The 18791-nt window shown below is 39.7% G+C and overlaps 1 protein-coding gene across 1 annotated transcript in view; it reads left to right on the top strand.

Annotated features, from left to right (window-relative positions):
• The window catches only part of TRIM46 (tripartite motif containing 46), a 53665-nt gene extending 35095 nt beyond the window's left edge, over positions 1-18570 (top strand). Inside the window, exons 7-10 of the mRNA XM_053695437.1 lie at positions 11851-11972; positions 17136-17435; positions 17617-17914; positions 18008-18570. Coding sequence (XP_053551412.1) covers positions 11851-11972; positions 17136-17435; positions 17617-17914; positions 18008-18383 — 1096 coding nt within the window. The 3' untranslated portion in view covers positions 18384-18570. The remainder of the gene's footprint in view (positions 1-11850; positions 11973-17135; positions 17436-17616; positions 17915-18007) is intronic.
• The last annotated feature ends 221 nt before the right edge of the window (positions 18571-18791 follow it).

Here is an 18791-nt window from a genome sequence, read left to right as displayed (position 1 = left end):
TTATACATGACAATGCATATCAATTTAACATTGCATATAAATGTAGCAACATAGCTCCTATAGTTATAATAGAGAGTTTTTTTGTGTATATTTTATGAGTCAGGTAGATTGCAGACATGACGTAGGTGTAGGCATTTTGTGGAAGTTAGCTGAATGTTCCATGGGGGAGTATAGGGAAAACATGACGTAGGGAGTTATATGGGCATTAAAGGGGAGTGTAGCTAAGGCATGACGTAGGTGTCGGCGGTAGTAGGGAGTTAGTTGGGTATTACAGGGGAGTGTAGCTAAGGCATGACGTAGGTTTAGGTGGTAGTAGGGAGTTGGCTGGGCATTACAGGGGAATGTAACTAAGGCATGACGTAGGTGTAGGCGGTATTAGGGAGTTAGTTGTGAATTACAGGGGAGTGTAGCTAAGGCATGGTGTAGGTGTAGGCGGTATTAGGGAGTTAGCTGGGTATTACAGGGGAGTGTAGCTAAGGCATGACGTAGGTGTAGGCGGTATTAGGGAGTTAGCTGGGTATTACAGGGGAGTGTAGCTAAGGCATGACGTAGGTGTAGGCGGTATTAGGGAGTTAGCTGGACATTACAGGGGAGTGTAACTAAGGCATGACGTAGGTGTAGGTGGTATTAGAGAGTTAGCTGGGCATTACAGGGGAGTGTAACTAAGGCATGATGTAGGTGTTGGCGGTATTAGGGAGTTAGCTGGGCATTACAGAGGAGTGTAACTAAGGCATGCCATAGGTATAGGCATACAGACTACACTAGGGAGGTGTGTAATTAGGTTATGTACAGACTAAACTAGGGAGGTGTGTAATTAGGTTATGTACAGACTACACTAGGGAGGTGTGAAATTAGGGTATGTACAGACTACACTAGGGAGATGTGTAATAAGGGTATGTACAGACTACACTAGGAGATGTGTAATTAGGGTATGTACAGACTACACTAGGGAGATGTGTAATTAGGGTATGTACAGACTACACTCGGGAGGTGTGTAATTAGGGTATGTACAGACTACACTAGGAAGATGGGTAATTAGGGTATGTACAGACTACACTAGGGAGAAGGGTAATTAGGGTATGTATAGACTACACTAGGGAGATCTGTAATTACAGACTACACTAGAGAGGTGTGTAATTAGGGTATGACCAGACTACACTAGGGAGGTGTGTAATTAGGATGTGTACAGACTACACTAGAGAGATGTGTAATTAAGGTATGTACAAACGACACTAGGGATATGTGTAATTTGGGTATGTACAGACTACACTAGGGAGGTGTGTAATTAGGGTATGTTCAGACTACACTAGGGAATTGTGTAATTAGGGTATGTACAGACTACACTAAGGAATTGTGTAATTAGGGTATGTACAGACTACACTAGGGAGATGTGTAATTAGGGTATGTACAGACTACACTAGGGAGGTGTGTAATTAGGGTATGACCAGACTACACTAGGGAGGTGTGTAATTAGGATGTGTACAGACTACACTAGAGAGATGTGTAATTAGGGTATGTACAGACTACACTAGGGAGGTGTGTAATTAGGTTATGTACAGACTACACTAGGGAGGTGTGAAATTAGGGTATGTACAGACTACACTAGGGAGATGTGTAATTAGGGTATGTACAGACTACACTCGGAAGGGGTGTAATTAGGGTATGTACACACTAGGAAGATGGGTAATTAGGGTATGTACAGACTACACTAGGGAGATGGGTAATTAGGGTATGCATAGACTACACTAGGGAGATGTGTAATTAGGGTATGTGCAGACAACACTAGAGAGATGTGTAATTAGGGAATGTACAGACTACACTAGAGAAGTGTGCAATTAGAGTATGTACAGACTACACTAGGGATGTGTGTAGTTAGGGTATGTACAGACTACACTAGGGAGGTGTGTAATTAGGGTATGTACAGACTACTCTCGGAAGGGGTGTAATTAGGGTATGTACACACTAGGAAGATGGGTAATTAGGGTATGTACAGACTACACTAGGGAGATGGGTAATTAGGGTATGCATAGACTACACTAGGGAGATGTGTAATTAGGGTATGTGCAGACAACACTAGAGAGATGTGTAATTAGGGAATGTACAGACTACACTAGAGAAGTGTGCAATTAGAGTATGTACAGACTACACTAGGGATGTGTGTAGTTAGGGTATGTACAGACTACACTAGGGAGGTGTGTAATTAGGGTATATGCATTCTACACTAGGGAGATGTGTAATTAGGGTATTTAAAGAATACACTAGGGAGATATGTAATTATGATATGTACAGGCTACACTAGGCAACTGTGTAATTAGGGTATGTGCAGACTACACTAGGGAGATGTGTAATTAGGGTATGTACAGACTACACTAGGGAGGTTTGTAATTAGGGTATGACCAGACTACACTAGGGAGGTGTGTAATTAGGATGTGTACAGACTACACTAGAGAGATGTGTAATTAGGGTATGTACAGACTACACTAGGGAAGTGTGTAATTAGGATGTGTACAGACTACACTAGAGAGATGTGTAATTAAGGTATGTACAAACGACACTAGGGATATGTGTAATTAGGGTATGTACAGACTACACTAGGGAGGTGTGTAATTAGGGTATGTTCAGACTACACTAGTGAATTGTGTAATTAGGGTATGTACAGACTACACTAAGGAATTGTGTAATTAGGGTATGTACAGACTACACTAGGGAGATGTGTAATTAGGGTATGTACAGACTACACTAGGGAGGTGTGTAATTAGGGTATGACCAGACTACACTAGGGAGGTGTGTAATTAGGATGTGTACAGACTACACTAGAGAGATGTGTAATTAGGGTATGTACAGACTACACTAGGGAAGTGTGTAATTAGGATGTGTACAGACTACACTAGAGAGATGTGTAATTAAGGTATGTACAAACGACACTAGGGATATGTGTAATTAGGGTATGTACAGACTACACTAGGGAGGTGTGTAATCAGGGTATGTTCAGAGTACACTAGGGAATTGTGTAATTAGGATATGTACAGACTACACTAAGGAATTGTGTAATTAGGGTATGCACAGACTACACTAGAGAGATGTGTAATCAAGGTATGTACAGACTACACTAGGGACGTGTGTTATTAGGGTATGTACAGACTATACTAGGGAGATGTGTAATTCGGGTATGTACAGACTACACCAGGGAGGTGTTTACTTAGGGTATGTACAGACTACACTGTGAAGATGTGTAATTAGGGTATGTACAGACTACACTAGGGAGGTTTTTAATTAGGGTATGTATAGACTACACTAGGGAGGTGTATAATTAGGGTATGTACCGACTACAGTAGGGAGGTGTGTAATTAGAGTATGTACAGACTACACTAGGGAGGTGTGTAATTAGGGTATGTACAGACTACACTAGGGAGATGTGTAATTAGGGTATGTACAGACTACACTAGGGAGGTGTGTAATTAGGGTATGTACAGACTACACTAGGAAGATGTGTAATTAGGATATGTACAGACTACACTAGGGAGGTGTGTAATTATGGTATGTACAGACTACACTAGGGAGGGGTGTAATTAGGGTATGTACAGACTACACTAGGGAGGTGTTTAATTAGGGTATGTACAGACTACACTAGGGAGGTGTCTAATTAGGGTATGTACAGACTACACTAGAGAGATGTGTAATTAGGGAATGTACAGACTAAACTAGGGAGATGTGTAATTAGGGAATGTACAAACTACACTAGGGAGTTTTTTAATTAGGGTCTGTACAGACTACACTAGGGACGTGTGTAATTAGGGTATGTACAGACTACACAAGGGAGATGTGTAATTAGAGTATGTACAGACTACATTAGGGAGATGTGTAATCAAGGTATGTACAGACTACACTAGGGAGGTGTGTAATCAAGGTATGTACAGCCTACACTAGGGAGATGTGTAATCAAGGTATGTACAGACTACACTAGGGATATGTGTAATTAGGGTATGTACAGACTACACTAGGAAGATGTGTAATCAAGGTATGTACTGACTACACTAGGGAGGTGTGTAATTAGGATGTGTACAGACTACACTAGGGAGATGTGTAATTAGCGTATGTACAGACTACACTAGGGAGGTGTGTAAATAGGGTATGTACAGACTACACTAGGGAGGTGTGTAATTAGGGTATGTACATACTACACTAGGGAGATGTGTAATTATGGTATGTACAGACTACACTAGGGAGATGTGTAATTAGGGTATATACAGGCTACACTAGTGAGATGTGTAATTAGGGTATGTACAGACTGTACCAGGGAGATGTGTAATTAGGGTATGTACAGACTACACTAGGGAGGTGTGTAATTAGGGTGTGTACAGATTACACTAGAGAGATATGTAATTAGGGTGTCTACATACTACACTAGGGAGATGTGTAATTAGGGTATGTACAGACTACACTAGGGAGGTGTGTATAGACTATACTAGGGAGGTGTGTAATTAGGGTATGTACAGACTACACTAGGGATATGTGTAATTAGGGTATGTACAGACTACACTAGGAAGATGTGTAATCAAGGTATGTACAGACTACACTAGGGAGGTGTGTAATTAGGATGTGTACAGACTACACTAGGGAGGTGTGTAATTAGGGTATGTACAAGTTACACTAAGGAGATGTGTAATTAGGGTATGTACAGACTACACCAGGGAGGTGTTTACTTATGGTATGTACAGACGACACCAGGGAAATGTGTAATTAGGGTATGTACAGACTAAACTAGGGAGGTGTTTAATTAGGGTATGTACAGACTACACTAGGGAGGTGAATGATTAGGGTATGTACAGACTACAGTAGGGAGGTGAGTGATTAGGGTATGTACAGACTACAATAGGGAGGTGTGTAATTAGGGTATGTACAGACTACAATAGGGAGTTGTGTAATTAGGGTATGTACAGACTACACTAGGGAGGTGTATAATTAGGATATGAACTGATACAGAATATACTAGGGAGATGGGTAATTAGGGTATGTACCGACTAGACTAGGGAGATGTGTAATTAGGGTATGTACAGTCTACACTAGGGAGATGTGTAATTAGGGTATGTACAGACTTCACTATGGAGATGTGTAATTATGGTATGTACAGACTACACTAGGGAGGTGTGTAATTAGGGTATGTACAGAGTACACTAGGGAGATGTGTTATTAGGGTATGTACAGACTACACTAGGGAGGTATGTAATTATGGTATGTACAGACTACACTAGGGAGGTGTGTAAATAGGATATGTACAGACTAAACTAGGGAGGTGTGTAATTAGGGTATGTAGAGACTACAGTAGGGAGGTGTCTAATTAGGGTATGTACAGACTACACTAAGGAGGTGTTTAATTAGGGTATGTACAGACTACACTAGGGAGGTGTGTAATTAGGGTATGTACAGACTACACTAGAGAGATGTGTAATTAGAGTATGTACAGACTACACTAGGGAGGTGTGTAATTAGGGTATGTACAGACTACACTAGGGAGGTGTGTAATTATGGTATGTACAGACTACACTAGGGAGATGTGTAATTAGCGTATATACAGACTACACTAGGGAGATGTGTAATTAGGGTATGTACAGACTACACTAGGGAGGTGTGTAATTAGGGTAATACTACACTAGGGAGATGTGTAATTATGGTATGTACAGACTACACTAGGGAGATGTGTAATTAGGGTATGTACAGGCTACACTAGTGAGATGTGTAATTAGGGTATGTACAGACTACACTAGGGAGGTGTGTAATTAGGGTAATACTACACTAGGGAGATGTGTAATTATGGTATGTACAGACTACACTAGGGAGGTCTGTAATTTGGGTATGTACAGACTACACTCGGGAGATGAGTAATCAGGGCAAGTACAGAATATACTAGGGAGGTGTCTAATTAGGGTATGTACAGACTACACTAGAGAGATGTGTAATTAGGGAATGTACAGACTAAACTAGGGAGATGTGTAATTAGGGAATGTACAGACTACACTAGGGAGTTTTTTTAATTAGGGTCTGTACAGACTACACTAGGGACGTGTGTAATTAGGGTATGTACAGACTACACAAGGGAGATGTGTAATTAGAGTATGTACAGACTACATTAGGGAGATGTGTAATCAAGGTATGTACAGACTACACTAGGGAGGTGTGTAATCAAGGTATGTACATCCTACACTAGGGAGATGTGTAATCAAGGTATGTACAGACTACACTAGGGATATGTGTAATTAGGGTATGTACAGACTACACTAGGAAGATGTGTAATCAAGGTATGTACAGACTACACTAGGGAGGTGTGTAATTAGGAGGTGTACAGACTACACTAGGGAGGTGTGTAATTAGGGTATTACAAGCTACACTAAGGAGATGTGTAATTAGTGTATGTACAGACTACACCAGGGAGGGGTTTACTTATGGTATGTACAGACGACACCAGGGAAATGTGTAATTAGGGTATGTGCAGACTACACTAGGGAGGTGTTTAATTAGGGTATGTACAGACTACACTAGGGAGGTGAGTGATTAGGGTATGTACAGACTACAGTAGGGAGGTGAGTGATTAGGGTATGTACAGACTACAGTAGGGAGGTGTGTAATTAGGGTATGTACAGACTACAATAGGGAGTTGTGTAGTTAGGGTATGTACAGACTACACTAGGGAGGTGTATAATTAGGATATGTACTAACTACACTAGGAAGATGTGTAATTAGGGTATGTACAGACTGCACTATGGAGATGTGTAATTATGGTATGTACAGACTACACTAGGGAGGTGTGTAATTAGGTTATGTACAGACTACACTAGGGAGATGTGTTATTAGGGTATGTACAGACTACACTAGGGAGGTATGTAATTATGGTATGTACAGACTACACTAGGGAGGTGTGTAAATAGGGTATGTACAGACTAAACTAGGGAGGTGTGTAATTAGGGTATGTAGAGACTACAGTAGGGAGGTGTCTAATTAGGGTAATACTACACTAGGGAGATGTGTAATTATGGTATGTACAGACTACACTAGGGAGGTGTGTAATTTGGGTATGTACAGACTACACTAGGGAGGTGTGTAATTTGGGTATGTACAGGCTACACTAGTGAGATGTGTAATTAGGGTATGTACAGACTACACTAGGGAGGTGTGCAATTAGGGTAATACTACACTAGGGAGATGTGTAATTATGGTATGTACAGACTACACTAGGGAGGTCTGTAATTTGGGTATGTACAGACTACACTCGGGAGATGTGTAATCAGGGCAAGTACAGAATATACTAGGGAGATGGGTAATTAGGGTATGTACCGACTAGACTAGGGAGATGTGTAATTAGGGTATGTACAGTCTACACTAGGGAGGTGTGTAATTAGCGTATGTAAAGACTACACTAGGGAGGTGTGTAATTAGGGTATGTACAGACTACACTAGGAAGGTGTGTAATTAGGGTATGTACATACTACACTAGGGAGATGTGTAATTATGGTATGTACAGACTACACTACGGAGATGTGTAATTAGGGTATGTACAAACTACACTAATGAGATGTGTAATTTGGGTATGTACAGGCTACACTAGTGAGATGTGTAATTAGGGTATGTACAGACTCTACCAGGGAGATGTGTAATTAGGGTATGTACAGACTACACTAGGGAGGTGTGTAATTAGGGTGTGTACATATTACACTAGAGAGATATGTAATTAGGGTGTGTACATACTACACTAGGGAGATGTGTAATTAGGGTATGTACAGACTACACTAGGGAGGCGTGTATAGACTATACTAGGGAGGTGTGTAATTAGGGTATGTACAGACTACACTAGGGAGATGTGTAATTAGGGTATGTACAGACTACACAAGGGAGGTGTGTACAGACTACAGTAGGGAGGTTTGTAATTAGGGTATTTACAAAGTCAGACTACACTAGGGAGGTGTATAATTAGGGTGTGTACAGATTACACTATAGAGATATGTAATTTGGGTATGTACAGGCTACACTAGTGAGATGTGTAATTAGGATATGTACAGACTCTACCAGGGAGATGTGTAATTAGGTTATGTACAGACTACACTCGGGAGATGTGTAATCAGGGCAAGTACAGAATATACTAGGGAGATGGGTAATTAGGGTATGTACCGACTAGACTAGGGAGATGTGTAATTAGGGTATGTACAGTCTACACTAGGGAGGTGTGTAATTAGCGTATGTACAGACTACACTAGGGAGGTGTGTAATTAGGGTATGTACAGACTACACTAGGGAGGTGTGTAATTAAGGTATGTACATACTACACTAGGGAGATGTGTAATTGTGGTATGTACAGACTACACTAGGGAGATGTGTAATTAGGGTATGTACAAACTACACTAGTGAGATGTGTAATTTGGGTATGTACAGGCTACACTATTGAGATGTGTAATTAGGGTATGTACAGACTCTACCAGGGAGATGTGTAATTAGGTTATGTACAGACTACACTCAAGAGATGTGTAATCAGGGCAAGTACAGACTACACTAAGAGATGGATAATTAGGGTATGTACCGACTATACTAGGGATATGTGTAATTAGGGTATGTACAGACTACACTAGGAAGGTGTGTAATTAGGGTGTGTACAGATTACACTAGAGAGATATGTAATTAGGGTGTGTACATACTACACTAGGGAGATGTGTAATTAGGGTATGTACAGACTACACTAGGGAGGTGTGTAATTAGGGTGTGTATAGACTATACTAGGGAGGTGTGTAATTAGGGTATGTACAGACTACACTAGGGAGATGTGTAATTAGGGTATGTACAGACTACACAAGGGAGGTGTGTACAGACTACAGTAGGGAGGTGTGTAATTAGGGTATTTACAAAGTCAGACTACACTAGGGAGGTGTGTAATTAGGGTGTGTACAGATTACACTATAGAGATATGTAATTAGGGTATGTACAGTCTACACTAGAGAGATATGTAATTAGTGTGTGTATATACTACACTAGGGAGATGTGTAATTAGGGTATGTACAGACTACACTAGAGAGATGTGTAATTAGTGTGTGTATATAGGGAATGTACAGACTACACTACAGAAGTGTGCAATTAGAGTATGTACAGACTACACTAGGGATGTGTGTAATTAGGGTATGCACAGACTACACTAGGGAGGTTTGTAATTAGGGTATATGCATTCTATACTAGGGAGATGTGTAATCAGGGTATGTAAAGAATACACTAGGGAGATATGTAATTAGGATATGTACAGGCTACACTAGGGAGCTGTGTAATTAGGGTATGTGCAGACTACACTAGGGAGATGTGTAATTAGGGTATGTACAGACTACACTAGGGAGGTGTGTAATTAGGGTATGACCAAACTACACACTAGGAGGTGTGTAATTAGGGTGTGTACAGACTACACTAGGGAGGTGTGTAATTAGGGTATGTACAGACTGCACTAGGGAGATGTGTAATTAGGGTATGTACAGACTACACAAGGAAGGTGTGTACAGACTACAGTAGGGAGGTGTGTAATTAGGGTATTTACAAAATCAGACTACACTAGGGAGGTGTGTAATTAGGGTGTGTACAGATTACACTATAGAGATATGTAATTAGGTTATGTACAGACTACACTAGAGAGATATGTAATTAGGGTGTGTATATACTACACTAGGGAGATGTGTAACTAGGGTATGTACAGACTACACTAGAGAGATGTGTAATTAGGGTATGTATATACTACACTAGGGAGATGTGTAATTAGGGTGTGTACAAATTACACTAGAGAGATGTGTAATTAGGGTGTATACAGACTACAGTATAGTTATCACAGATTACTTGCAGCAGGATTTAATTAGCATTTGGTGCCAAATTAGAAGCAATGAGAGTAGCAAATATAGGCATGTTCAACCTAAGGTTTAGACAACACTATTCACTGAGAGGCTCTCTGCAGCTATGTTTAACTGTTATGTGTAAGTTTGTTTATTCAGAATTAAAGTTTTCACTTAATAGAGTGTTTAATCTATGATAATTAGTCATTTAAGAAAAAGTAGCCTTTCTTTTGACTATGTTGGAGAGATATGAGAGATTAGAGAATGAATGTATAGAGGAGTAGGTTCATATTAACAGATGCAAGAAAGGGAAATTTTAAAAACTTTTCTGCGCTGCCTGGTTGAGGTAGGCCTTTACTCCTAGGATATTTCCCCCCAAAATATCTTGTATGAACGTGTGGAAGAGGAGGGTTTAGGAGTATAGGGCGCAAAGAAATGCTTAAACCTCTGGTGAGATATATAGTCAGATATATGGTCAAAATAAACCTTGGTGGAATATATATAGTAACAATAAAATATTATGAGGATAAAACTTTTTTTTTGCAAATATTACCACTGGACTTTGAAGTTCATAAAAATAGTTTATTATTTATAGATACATGACAATCTGAAAAACAAATGTGAATAGGGCTATGAGGCTGTAAAAGGTATATTCGATGTAAGGATTGTGTTATTTATAAGTACAGAGAAGTACTTAATGTTAAATACTAATTATAGTGCTACACCTGGTACATTTTAACACCTAGTGTAACAATAGAATCAATCTGATTTCATGAAATGTTTCTGAAAATTTATGTATGCAATTTTGAATATTTAAATATTTTATCGAGGTGTCTTGGTATACATATAATAAGAAATCAACTTTTGTATAGGGTACAATAAAAGAAAAGAAAGGAAAGCAATAATAATAGTACTTAAAAATAATAAAAGCGTAGTCAGCCGACCAAAAAAAATAGCTTTCTTTTGTTTTTGTTTTAGCGTAAAAGGTGTTTCAGCATTAAAGGTATTTCAGCATGAAAGGTATTTTAGCATATAAAAGTAATAGCAGTTTGACCACCGGTGGATTTTAAAGTTCCTTGATGTGTCCTTACATGTAATAGGTATGGTCTTTGTGATGTACTAGGGTGCAGGCGTTTCTAAGCGTAGCCAGAGCTCTACGGACTAAAAGAGATGCAACAGTAAGGAGCGGTAAGGTATTTACTTACTGTCTCTTTTAGCCGATTCTGGAGCCTGGTTGTAGATCCGGGTGATGTTTGGAAGTTTCTCCGCTCAGCTGATTTTTCTCCAAAGGCGGTGGGGGTCTCTGATGTGTTGGGTAGTTATTAGTTGGTGCTTTTCCTCTATGCACTTTTTTGTTGCGGTAGAAAAAAAGGGTTTCCACTTATCCTGATATTGGTTTGTTAGTGTAAACTCTTTCCTCCAATTTCTTCAGTCTGCCTTGTAGACATAGGATTGAAAGTGTCCTTAAGCCTTGACAGATTGAATTCCTTGCGGTTAAGCAATAGTTCGCTCAAAATTCAAATGGAGTATCTTTTGGCTTTAACAGATAAAGTTCCTTGCGGTTATGCAGTAGTTCGCTACGCGTTTCGGCCATAAACACTGGCCTTTTTCAAGCTCTTGAAAGAGTACCAGGTGTAGCACTATAATTAGTATTTAACATTAAGTACTTCTCTGTACTTATAAATAACACAACCCTTACATCGAATATACCTTTTACAGCCTCATAGCCCTATTCACATTTGTTTTTCAGATTGTAATGTATCTATAAATAATAAACTATTTTTATGAACTTCAAAGTCCAGTGGTAATATTTGCAAATTTTTTTTTTATCCTCATAATATTTTATTGTTACTATATATATTCCACCAAGGTTTATTTTGACCATATATCTGACTATATATCTCACAAGAGGTTTAAGCATTTCTTTGCGCCCTATACTCCTAAACCCTCCTCTTCCTCATATTAACAGATACACATATATGCTCATATCTCACTCCTTTCTCAGAATCATGAGGTCAATAGAGGGCGTGCAGAGCTTCCGGTCATCGGCCTGTGTCCCCCTCCCACCCTTTAAGCTGGACGTTAGCCGTGAGATGAAGATGCTGACTGAACTTTACTTCGTCAGAGGTAATTTTGTGTCTGCATGTGCCGATGGATACAGCCTATTTGATACAAGCCCAAAATATCTAGAACAGAGCTAAGAGTCTTCTGAGGGGACATTTCCATTATACAGCCTGGAAGTTGAGTTTTTACAGAATGGGAGAGAGGTTTATAAGCGGGGCTTTCTCTGTATCAATGTCCAGAGTAGATGACACAGCAGACAAAATACATTTTTAGTGGTGGTTCTTCTTACTAACGACTAATACTATAGGTATAGTAACAGGACACATTCAACTAGCAAGTGTAAAGGGAAATTAAAGTTTTCTTTCATGATTAATATATCACAATTTTGAACCTTTTTCCAATTGACTTTATTTTTTTGTTATCCTGTGCTGAAAAGCAGATAGGTAGCCTCAGGTGTGTGCACGTGTGCCAAAACACTATTTGTAAGCAGAATACTTTAAGTAGAGTTTTACATTTGTTAGAGCACTAAATGCTCCAGACACATGCACACTACCTACCTAGGTATGCTTTTCAACAAGGAATACCCACGAGCAAATTTGATAATAGTAAAAATGTGGAAACTTATTTTAAATTGTATTATCTGAATCACAAAAGAAACATTTTAGGTTTCATTTGCCTCAACCCTTTTGCTAACGGAGAGGGCTGATGCACATTACATAGCAATGTGCTGCTGCTCACTCTGGCAGGCAGGGGTTTAAAGATTGGACAGAATAGGTGATTACAACATGGAATTGTTTCTGCCCTTCCATATGCCCAGAACAAGATGTAGAACAGAAAATGTAGACATCTCTCTCAGACCACAGACTAGTGTTTAAAGAGACAGTAAACCCCTTGAGATTTGTATATACAATGTATTTTTATGTATAATGAAACAACTTTGCAATATACTTTAATTATTTATTTTGCCACCTGTTCATGTAATTTAGCTCTTAAAATTGAATAATTTCTCATTCCCAGAATTTAAACTGCACCCTGCTGACTTCTCAAAGCTAATCCTATTATGGGCTAGATTATGAGTGGAGCGCTATTTATCAATCCCGCTCGAATGTTAACTCCGCTAGAAGTAATCTTTTGCGTGTATCAGCTACTGCGCATATTACAAGTTGAAAGAAAAAAGGATTTGCTCAAGCGCTAACCCGAAGTGCAGAAAAGCTGAACTTACATGATCACAATTGTGTAAACGTATTCCCCCATAGACTGTAATGGAGCTCGCAAGTGGGAAAAAATCTTGACACTCTACTTGCGCGCAAACCCTACATGAAATATTAATATTTTACATTCCAATGTTCTTCACATATAAGAATATGTTCTATTAGTTCATAAATTCATATTTCTGTATATATCTGATGTTTTTTTGGTACAATATATATCTATACCTTTATATATATATATATAGGTGATTATATATAGGTATAGATATATACAGATATATATACTTCTGTATATATCTATACCTATATATAATTTTATATATATATATATATATATACATTTATGTGTTTATATGTAATATTTCAATAACGCATCTTAAGAGTACTCAATTTTCATGTGCGCTAACCCAACCATGTTAAGATCTAAATTGAGAAACGCGATGCGCAAAACGCATATTTTAATTTCCTGTGTTCTTCACATAGAAAATAATGTACTTTTTATTATTAAATATATATTTCTATATATATCTGATACTGTTCATGTAAAATACATATCTATACCTATATAGAAATAGATATGTATAGGTATATGCACATATATATAGAAATATGTATTTAAGATTAAAAGTACATTATTCTGTAAGTGAAGAACATTGGAATATGAAATATATACAGTAAATATACAGTAAAACACACAAATATATAAAATCTGTACACACACACATATACATACATATTTAGACATGTACTGTATATGTATGTATCTCTATGTTAAAGCCCTTTGCAGTCCTTTTTTTCCCTTAACACCTGAGACCTGATATCTTTTAATTGCAATTTTTTAAAAATATTTTTTAATAATTTTTTTATCAGACAATGTATGAGTGTAACTGTACTGAAATGTATTTTTGATATTTTTTATGCAACTTTTTATTTCAGCGTAACAGTTAACCAGAGCTCTGAGGTTGTGCTATTCCGACACATCTTAAATTAATTTGCACTCGTTCTAACCCATTTACTTTCAACTTGTAATACGCTCACTACTTCTGACGCACGCAATATACTCCTTATCGCTTGCGCATAACAGTTAGTGCATCACTTGTAGTCTAGCCCTATATATCTGTCTCTAATTGGTTTAACTGATAACAATTGCAAAACAAGGCACTTTATACTAACATTAAATAGCCAGGGCTAGCCTTGTTGTCTGCAGACTAAATCCCAAATTGGCTCCTTCAAATAAGGCAAATTGTGGGTGGAGATGAGTTTTGCTATTGATTAATAATAGCAGTAAAAATGATGTTAATGTGTTTTAAAAATGTTAAGACTGATATTTCTGTTGTGCTGCTATAGAATAACGTGTCTTGTAATTGCAAGATGGTCACTGTCCCTGTAACAGTGTCCCCTAGAAGGTGCAGCTGTCATTTGTGCAACTGTGGGTGCCCGTTATACTGTGTCCTTTGCAGATCTGCCCCATGTTGAAGCCCATATGTGGCCTCATTCAAGACCACCTTGTCCCTCTCTCCGTTTATAGGAGGCTCAGTGAGATTCAGAAGCCAGGATATAGCAGAGGCAAGTTAACCAACTTCTCCCTGACGGAAGCCTCCAAACTTTTCCCTTTTCCCCTTTTCTTACTTTTAACCCCTTCAGTGCATTTTCTAGCAGGCTACTCTGCCACTGAAAGGATTAACCCACCCTCTGCAGTGCTGTCCTGGCCTTAGTGGCAAATAATTTATTCTTTCTGATTATGTATCTTCTTTCTTTTTTAACCCTTTACAAATCTTTAAGGTTCCCCTTGGCTCGGCAATCCCCCCAACCTTCATTCTCACCCCATCTTCTAAACTCTGTTTTTTTTAATTAACCCCCAATACTTTCTCTACATCGCAGTTCCTCACTGTTAGACACTAGATGAAATAGCTTAGATTGCAAATTATTAGATAAATAGATATTGGATACTTTGGGGCCTATCTATCAAGCTCCGAATGGAGCTTGATGCCCCGTGTTTCTGGCGAGCCTGCAGGCTCGCCAGAAACAGCAGTTATGAAGCAGAGGTCACAAAGACCGCTGTTCCATAACCTATCCGCCTGCTCTGAGCAGGGGGACAGACATCGCCGAAATCAACCCGATCGAGTACGATCGGGTTGATTGACACCCCCCTGCTGGCGGCCCATTGGCCGCGAGTCTGCAGGGGGCGGCGTTGCACCAGCAGCTCTTCTGAGCTGCTGGTGCAATGCTGAATACGGCAAGCGAATTGCTCACTGTATTCAGCGAGGTCTGGCGTACCTGATCCGCACTGTCGGATCAGGTCCGCCAGACTTTCTTAAATAGGGGCCTCTGTGCTTTGATATTTAATTTGAAGTGAAGACTAGGCCGGGAGTGGAGATACAAAAAGCTATGAATTTATTTCATCCACATTTTTATGAAGGAGCTCTTAATGGAAGTTCATAGACGCAGAAGGTTGGTAATATGAAGGAGCCAAACATAGCTCAGATCAGCAGCTGCTATAACGCAGTGTTAAAATAAAGATGCCAGTTTTACCTAACACTAAGGTCAGTACCACATGTTGGCCTAGATTTCAACTGCAGCACAAAATTATTAGCGCTATTGTGTGTCAACAGCACTTGTGCTCAGTCAATCGCGCTTCTATTTTGGCGCTCATATTACATATTCAAAGTTATTTTTCATTGCTTGAGAATCCTAAAATGTCTCAACACTTAACTTACTGCTTGTAATACCAGCTTAAGGAGTGCGCTATTACATATTAGCTCTCTCTGTGCTATTCATTAAACGTATAGGGCACACTAAAAGGTTTAGGCTGCGTTAAGATACTTTGGTTAAAATATTTAACCATCCAGGTGTAACAGCATATTGTGCGTTATTCATTGTGCAAGATCGTCTCATATCATTTTTAGAAGCAGTATGACTGCTATAGGATCTACACTCCAGGCTCTACACTCGAGATGGCCAACAGATTAGCAATTGATGGCTTTGTAAATGGGGCACAGAGAGTACAATGAAAAAATAAATAAATAAATGCTTTCTGGTATAATTTTATTATCAATTTACATTTTAGTATCCATTGTTGAAACTTAGCTCCTTTTTCCATTGGAGCATACTGAGGTAGGTTTAGGTGCATGCACTTGTCTTGAGCACTATATCAGATCAGTGTTTGTATCAATGTTATACATGCAGTGCTCGAGTCACACACATGCTCCTCAGTCTACCTCTCTCTATGCCCTCATGTTAGTGATTTAACATACGATACCAAGTGGAAGAGGTTTATTTGATTTTAGAAGTAATTTTGTATTTATTTTTTAAATTTTTCTCTGAGTTATGGAAGGTTCATTTTTTATTTCTTCAAGTAGACAGATCTTTGACAGGCAAAGGCTAAAGACAGGAAATGAGGCACAATATGACCAAGTAGTCCTAATCTGTTAGTTTCTCACTCCACCAGTCATGTTCATGTTATGTCAGTAAATCATGGTACCCCTCTTTATACCAGTCATGTTCATGTTATGTCAGTAAATCATGGTACCCCTCTTTATACCAGTCATGTCATCTTCACCTTTTAATCCTATTAAAAAACTATAGCCCAGCTACTGTCTCATGCCATTCTATTTATTTTTTTTCACTGCCATCTCCCAGTTCTTTACACTAGCCACATACCTTCTTTTATCTTTCTTATGCCAGCACATTTTTGTCCCTTTTCTTTTTTTCTGTCTATGTGATAATGCTTGTCCTGGTGTCACTGAACTGACACTTTTATTTTCTTATAATCAATACTATGCACCACCACTTAATCCCATTCCTGCAACCTTCCATCTCTCCATCCTTATCCTTCTAGGATCCTTGGATTGACTTTCTTCCTTCTGATCCTGCTCGTTTCCTGATTTGGGATCTGCATTAACAAGATCTCTTTCTCCTACTATACTCAGCATGAAATGTTCCCTGTTTCTTCCTATCTGCAATTAAACTCTGCTGCTACCCTCTTGCTTTCTCATAGTCTCCACTTTCTCACCAGTTCCTGATGCTCCTGTTATTGACACACAACGCACCTACGCATATGATCAAATATTCCTTTGCTGGCGGCTACCCCAGGACTCGGCTCCTGCCTGGCATTACACTGTAGAGTACCGCAAGACTGATCCAAAGCACAAGGCTCTGAAAATGTGGCAGAGACGGGAGGAAATCTGGGGTCTAAGTACAATTCTGGAAGGTCCTGATATTGATAGTGTTTATGTTTTAAGAGTGAGAGGCTACAACAAAGCTGGATATGGGGACTACAGTGAAGATATCTACTTACACACACCACCAGCACAGGGTATTGGTTTAAATTTACTCAAACAATTCATCCTTTGCTCCAACCCTCCATCTATCATTTAATTTTCCTTCCTTGTTCTCCATTTGCTCTTCTTTTTACCTCTTTCAGTCTTGCTTGCCCCTCTCTTTTTTTTTAATTATCTGCCTCTCTTTGATCTAAATCTCCCCTTTCTTTTTTATAGTATTAAACTTCTTCTTGGACAGCAGCTGTGGTTTTCCTCGTGACCGGCTGGTGGTTAGTAAGGACAGGAGAGCAGTGCGCAGTGTGCCTGGGGTTCCTATGTTGTTCGCAGCTGAGAGACTGATGTCCAGTTGTCATGTGTCCATGGAGCTTGTACTGGGAGATGTGGCCATCACACAAGGGCGTTATTACTGGGAGTGCTCTGTGGACCCTAGTTCATATGTGGTCAAAGTGGGTGTTGGGCAGGAGAACAAACTGCAGGAATTGTTCCAGATGCCCCAGGATGTGGTCAGCCCAAGGTAAATGAACACGGTAAAGGAGGGGGCAGACAGAACTGCAGATATACATATATTAACTCACAGAGCACATTTATATCTTTACCTCCCCAGTAGGTACGATCCTGACAGTGGACATGATTCCGGAGCAGAGGACGCCACACAAGATGTGTCACCTTCATTCTCCTTTCTTACGATTGGCATGGGTAAAATCTTACAACCTCATGGCTCCCCGCCTACCTCTCGTGACCCCACAGGCTGCACCATTCCCCTACCCCCAAGACTTGGAGTCTGTTTGGACTATGAGAAGGGCCGTGTATGCTTCTACGATGCTGTGTCCCACAGGAGCTTATGTGAAGGCAGTGTGGATTGCTCAGGGCCTGTTTGTCCAGCCTTCTGCTTCATTGGTGGGGGAGCCTTGCAGTTGCAGGAGCTGATATGCATCAGGCATGAGCGTAAGGTGACTATTGGGGGCCTCAGCAAGGCAGAGTGACCTTTCCTCCGTTACAGAACAGTAGGGAGACTCTAAACTTCTAAATGCCCTATCCTGTGGGGGGCGCACTCTGCTCTACATGTGCACAATCACAGTGAAGAGAAGATGGGGTCCGAGGCTCAGATCTGAATAGGATAGGGTTAAGAAGCCACGTTGCTGCGCATGGCATGTCACTCTATGGTTTGGAAGGAGGAGATGTAAGAAAGCATTGTCAGACATAGCAGTGTAAAATACACTGTATTAATTGGACTACAACATTTATGACATGCTTGTCAGTATGCCAGTTAGATACAAAATTGTTTGACATGCCTGTCACTTAATCATCTGGATATGGCATTGTATGGTGCAGTGGCCAGTTTAGCTGGGCACAGCAATATGTGATGCCTGTCATTGTATCGCCTGGGCATG

This window comes from Bombina bombina, chromosome 1 (assembly GCF_027579735.1).
Source record: "Bombina bombina isolate aBomBom1 chromosome 1, aBomBom1.pri, whole genome shotgun sequence".
In the NCBI taxonomy this organism is placed as follows: domain Eukaryota; kingdom Metazoa; phylum Chordata; class Amphibia; order Anura; family Bombinatoridae; genus Bombina; species Bombina bombina.
The sequence above is the reverse complement of the archived record's forward strand: the minus strand, read 5'-3'. Positions and strand labels throughout refer to the sequence as shown.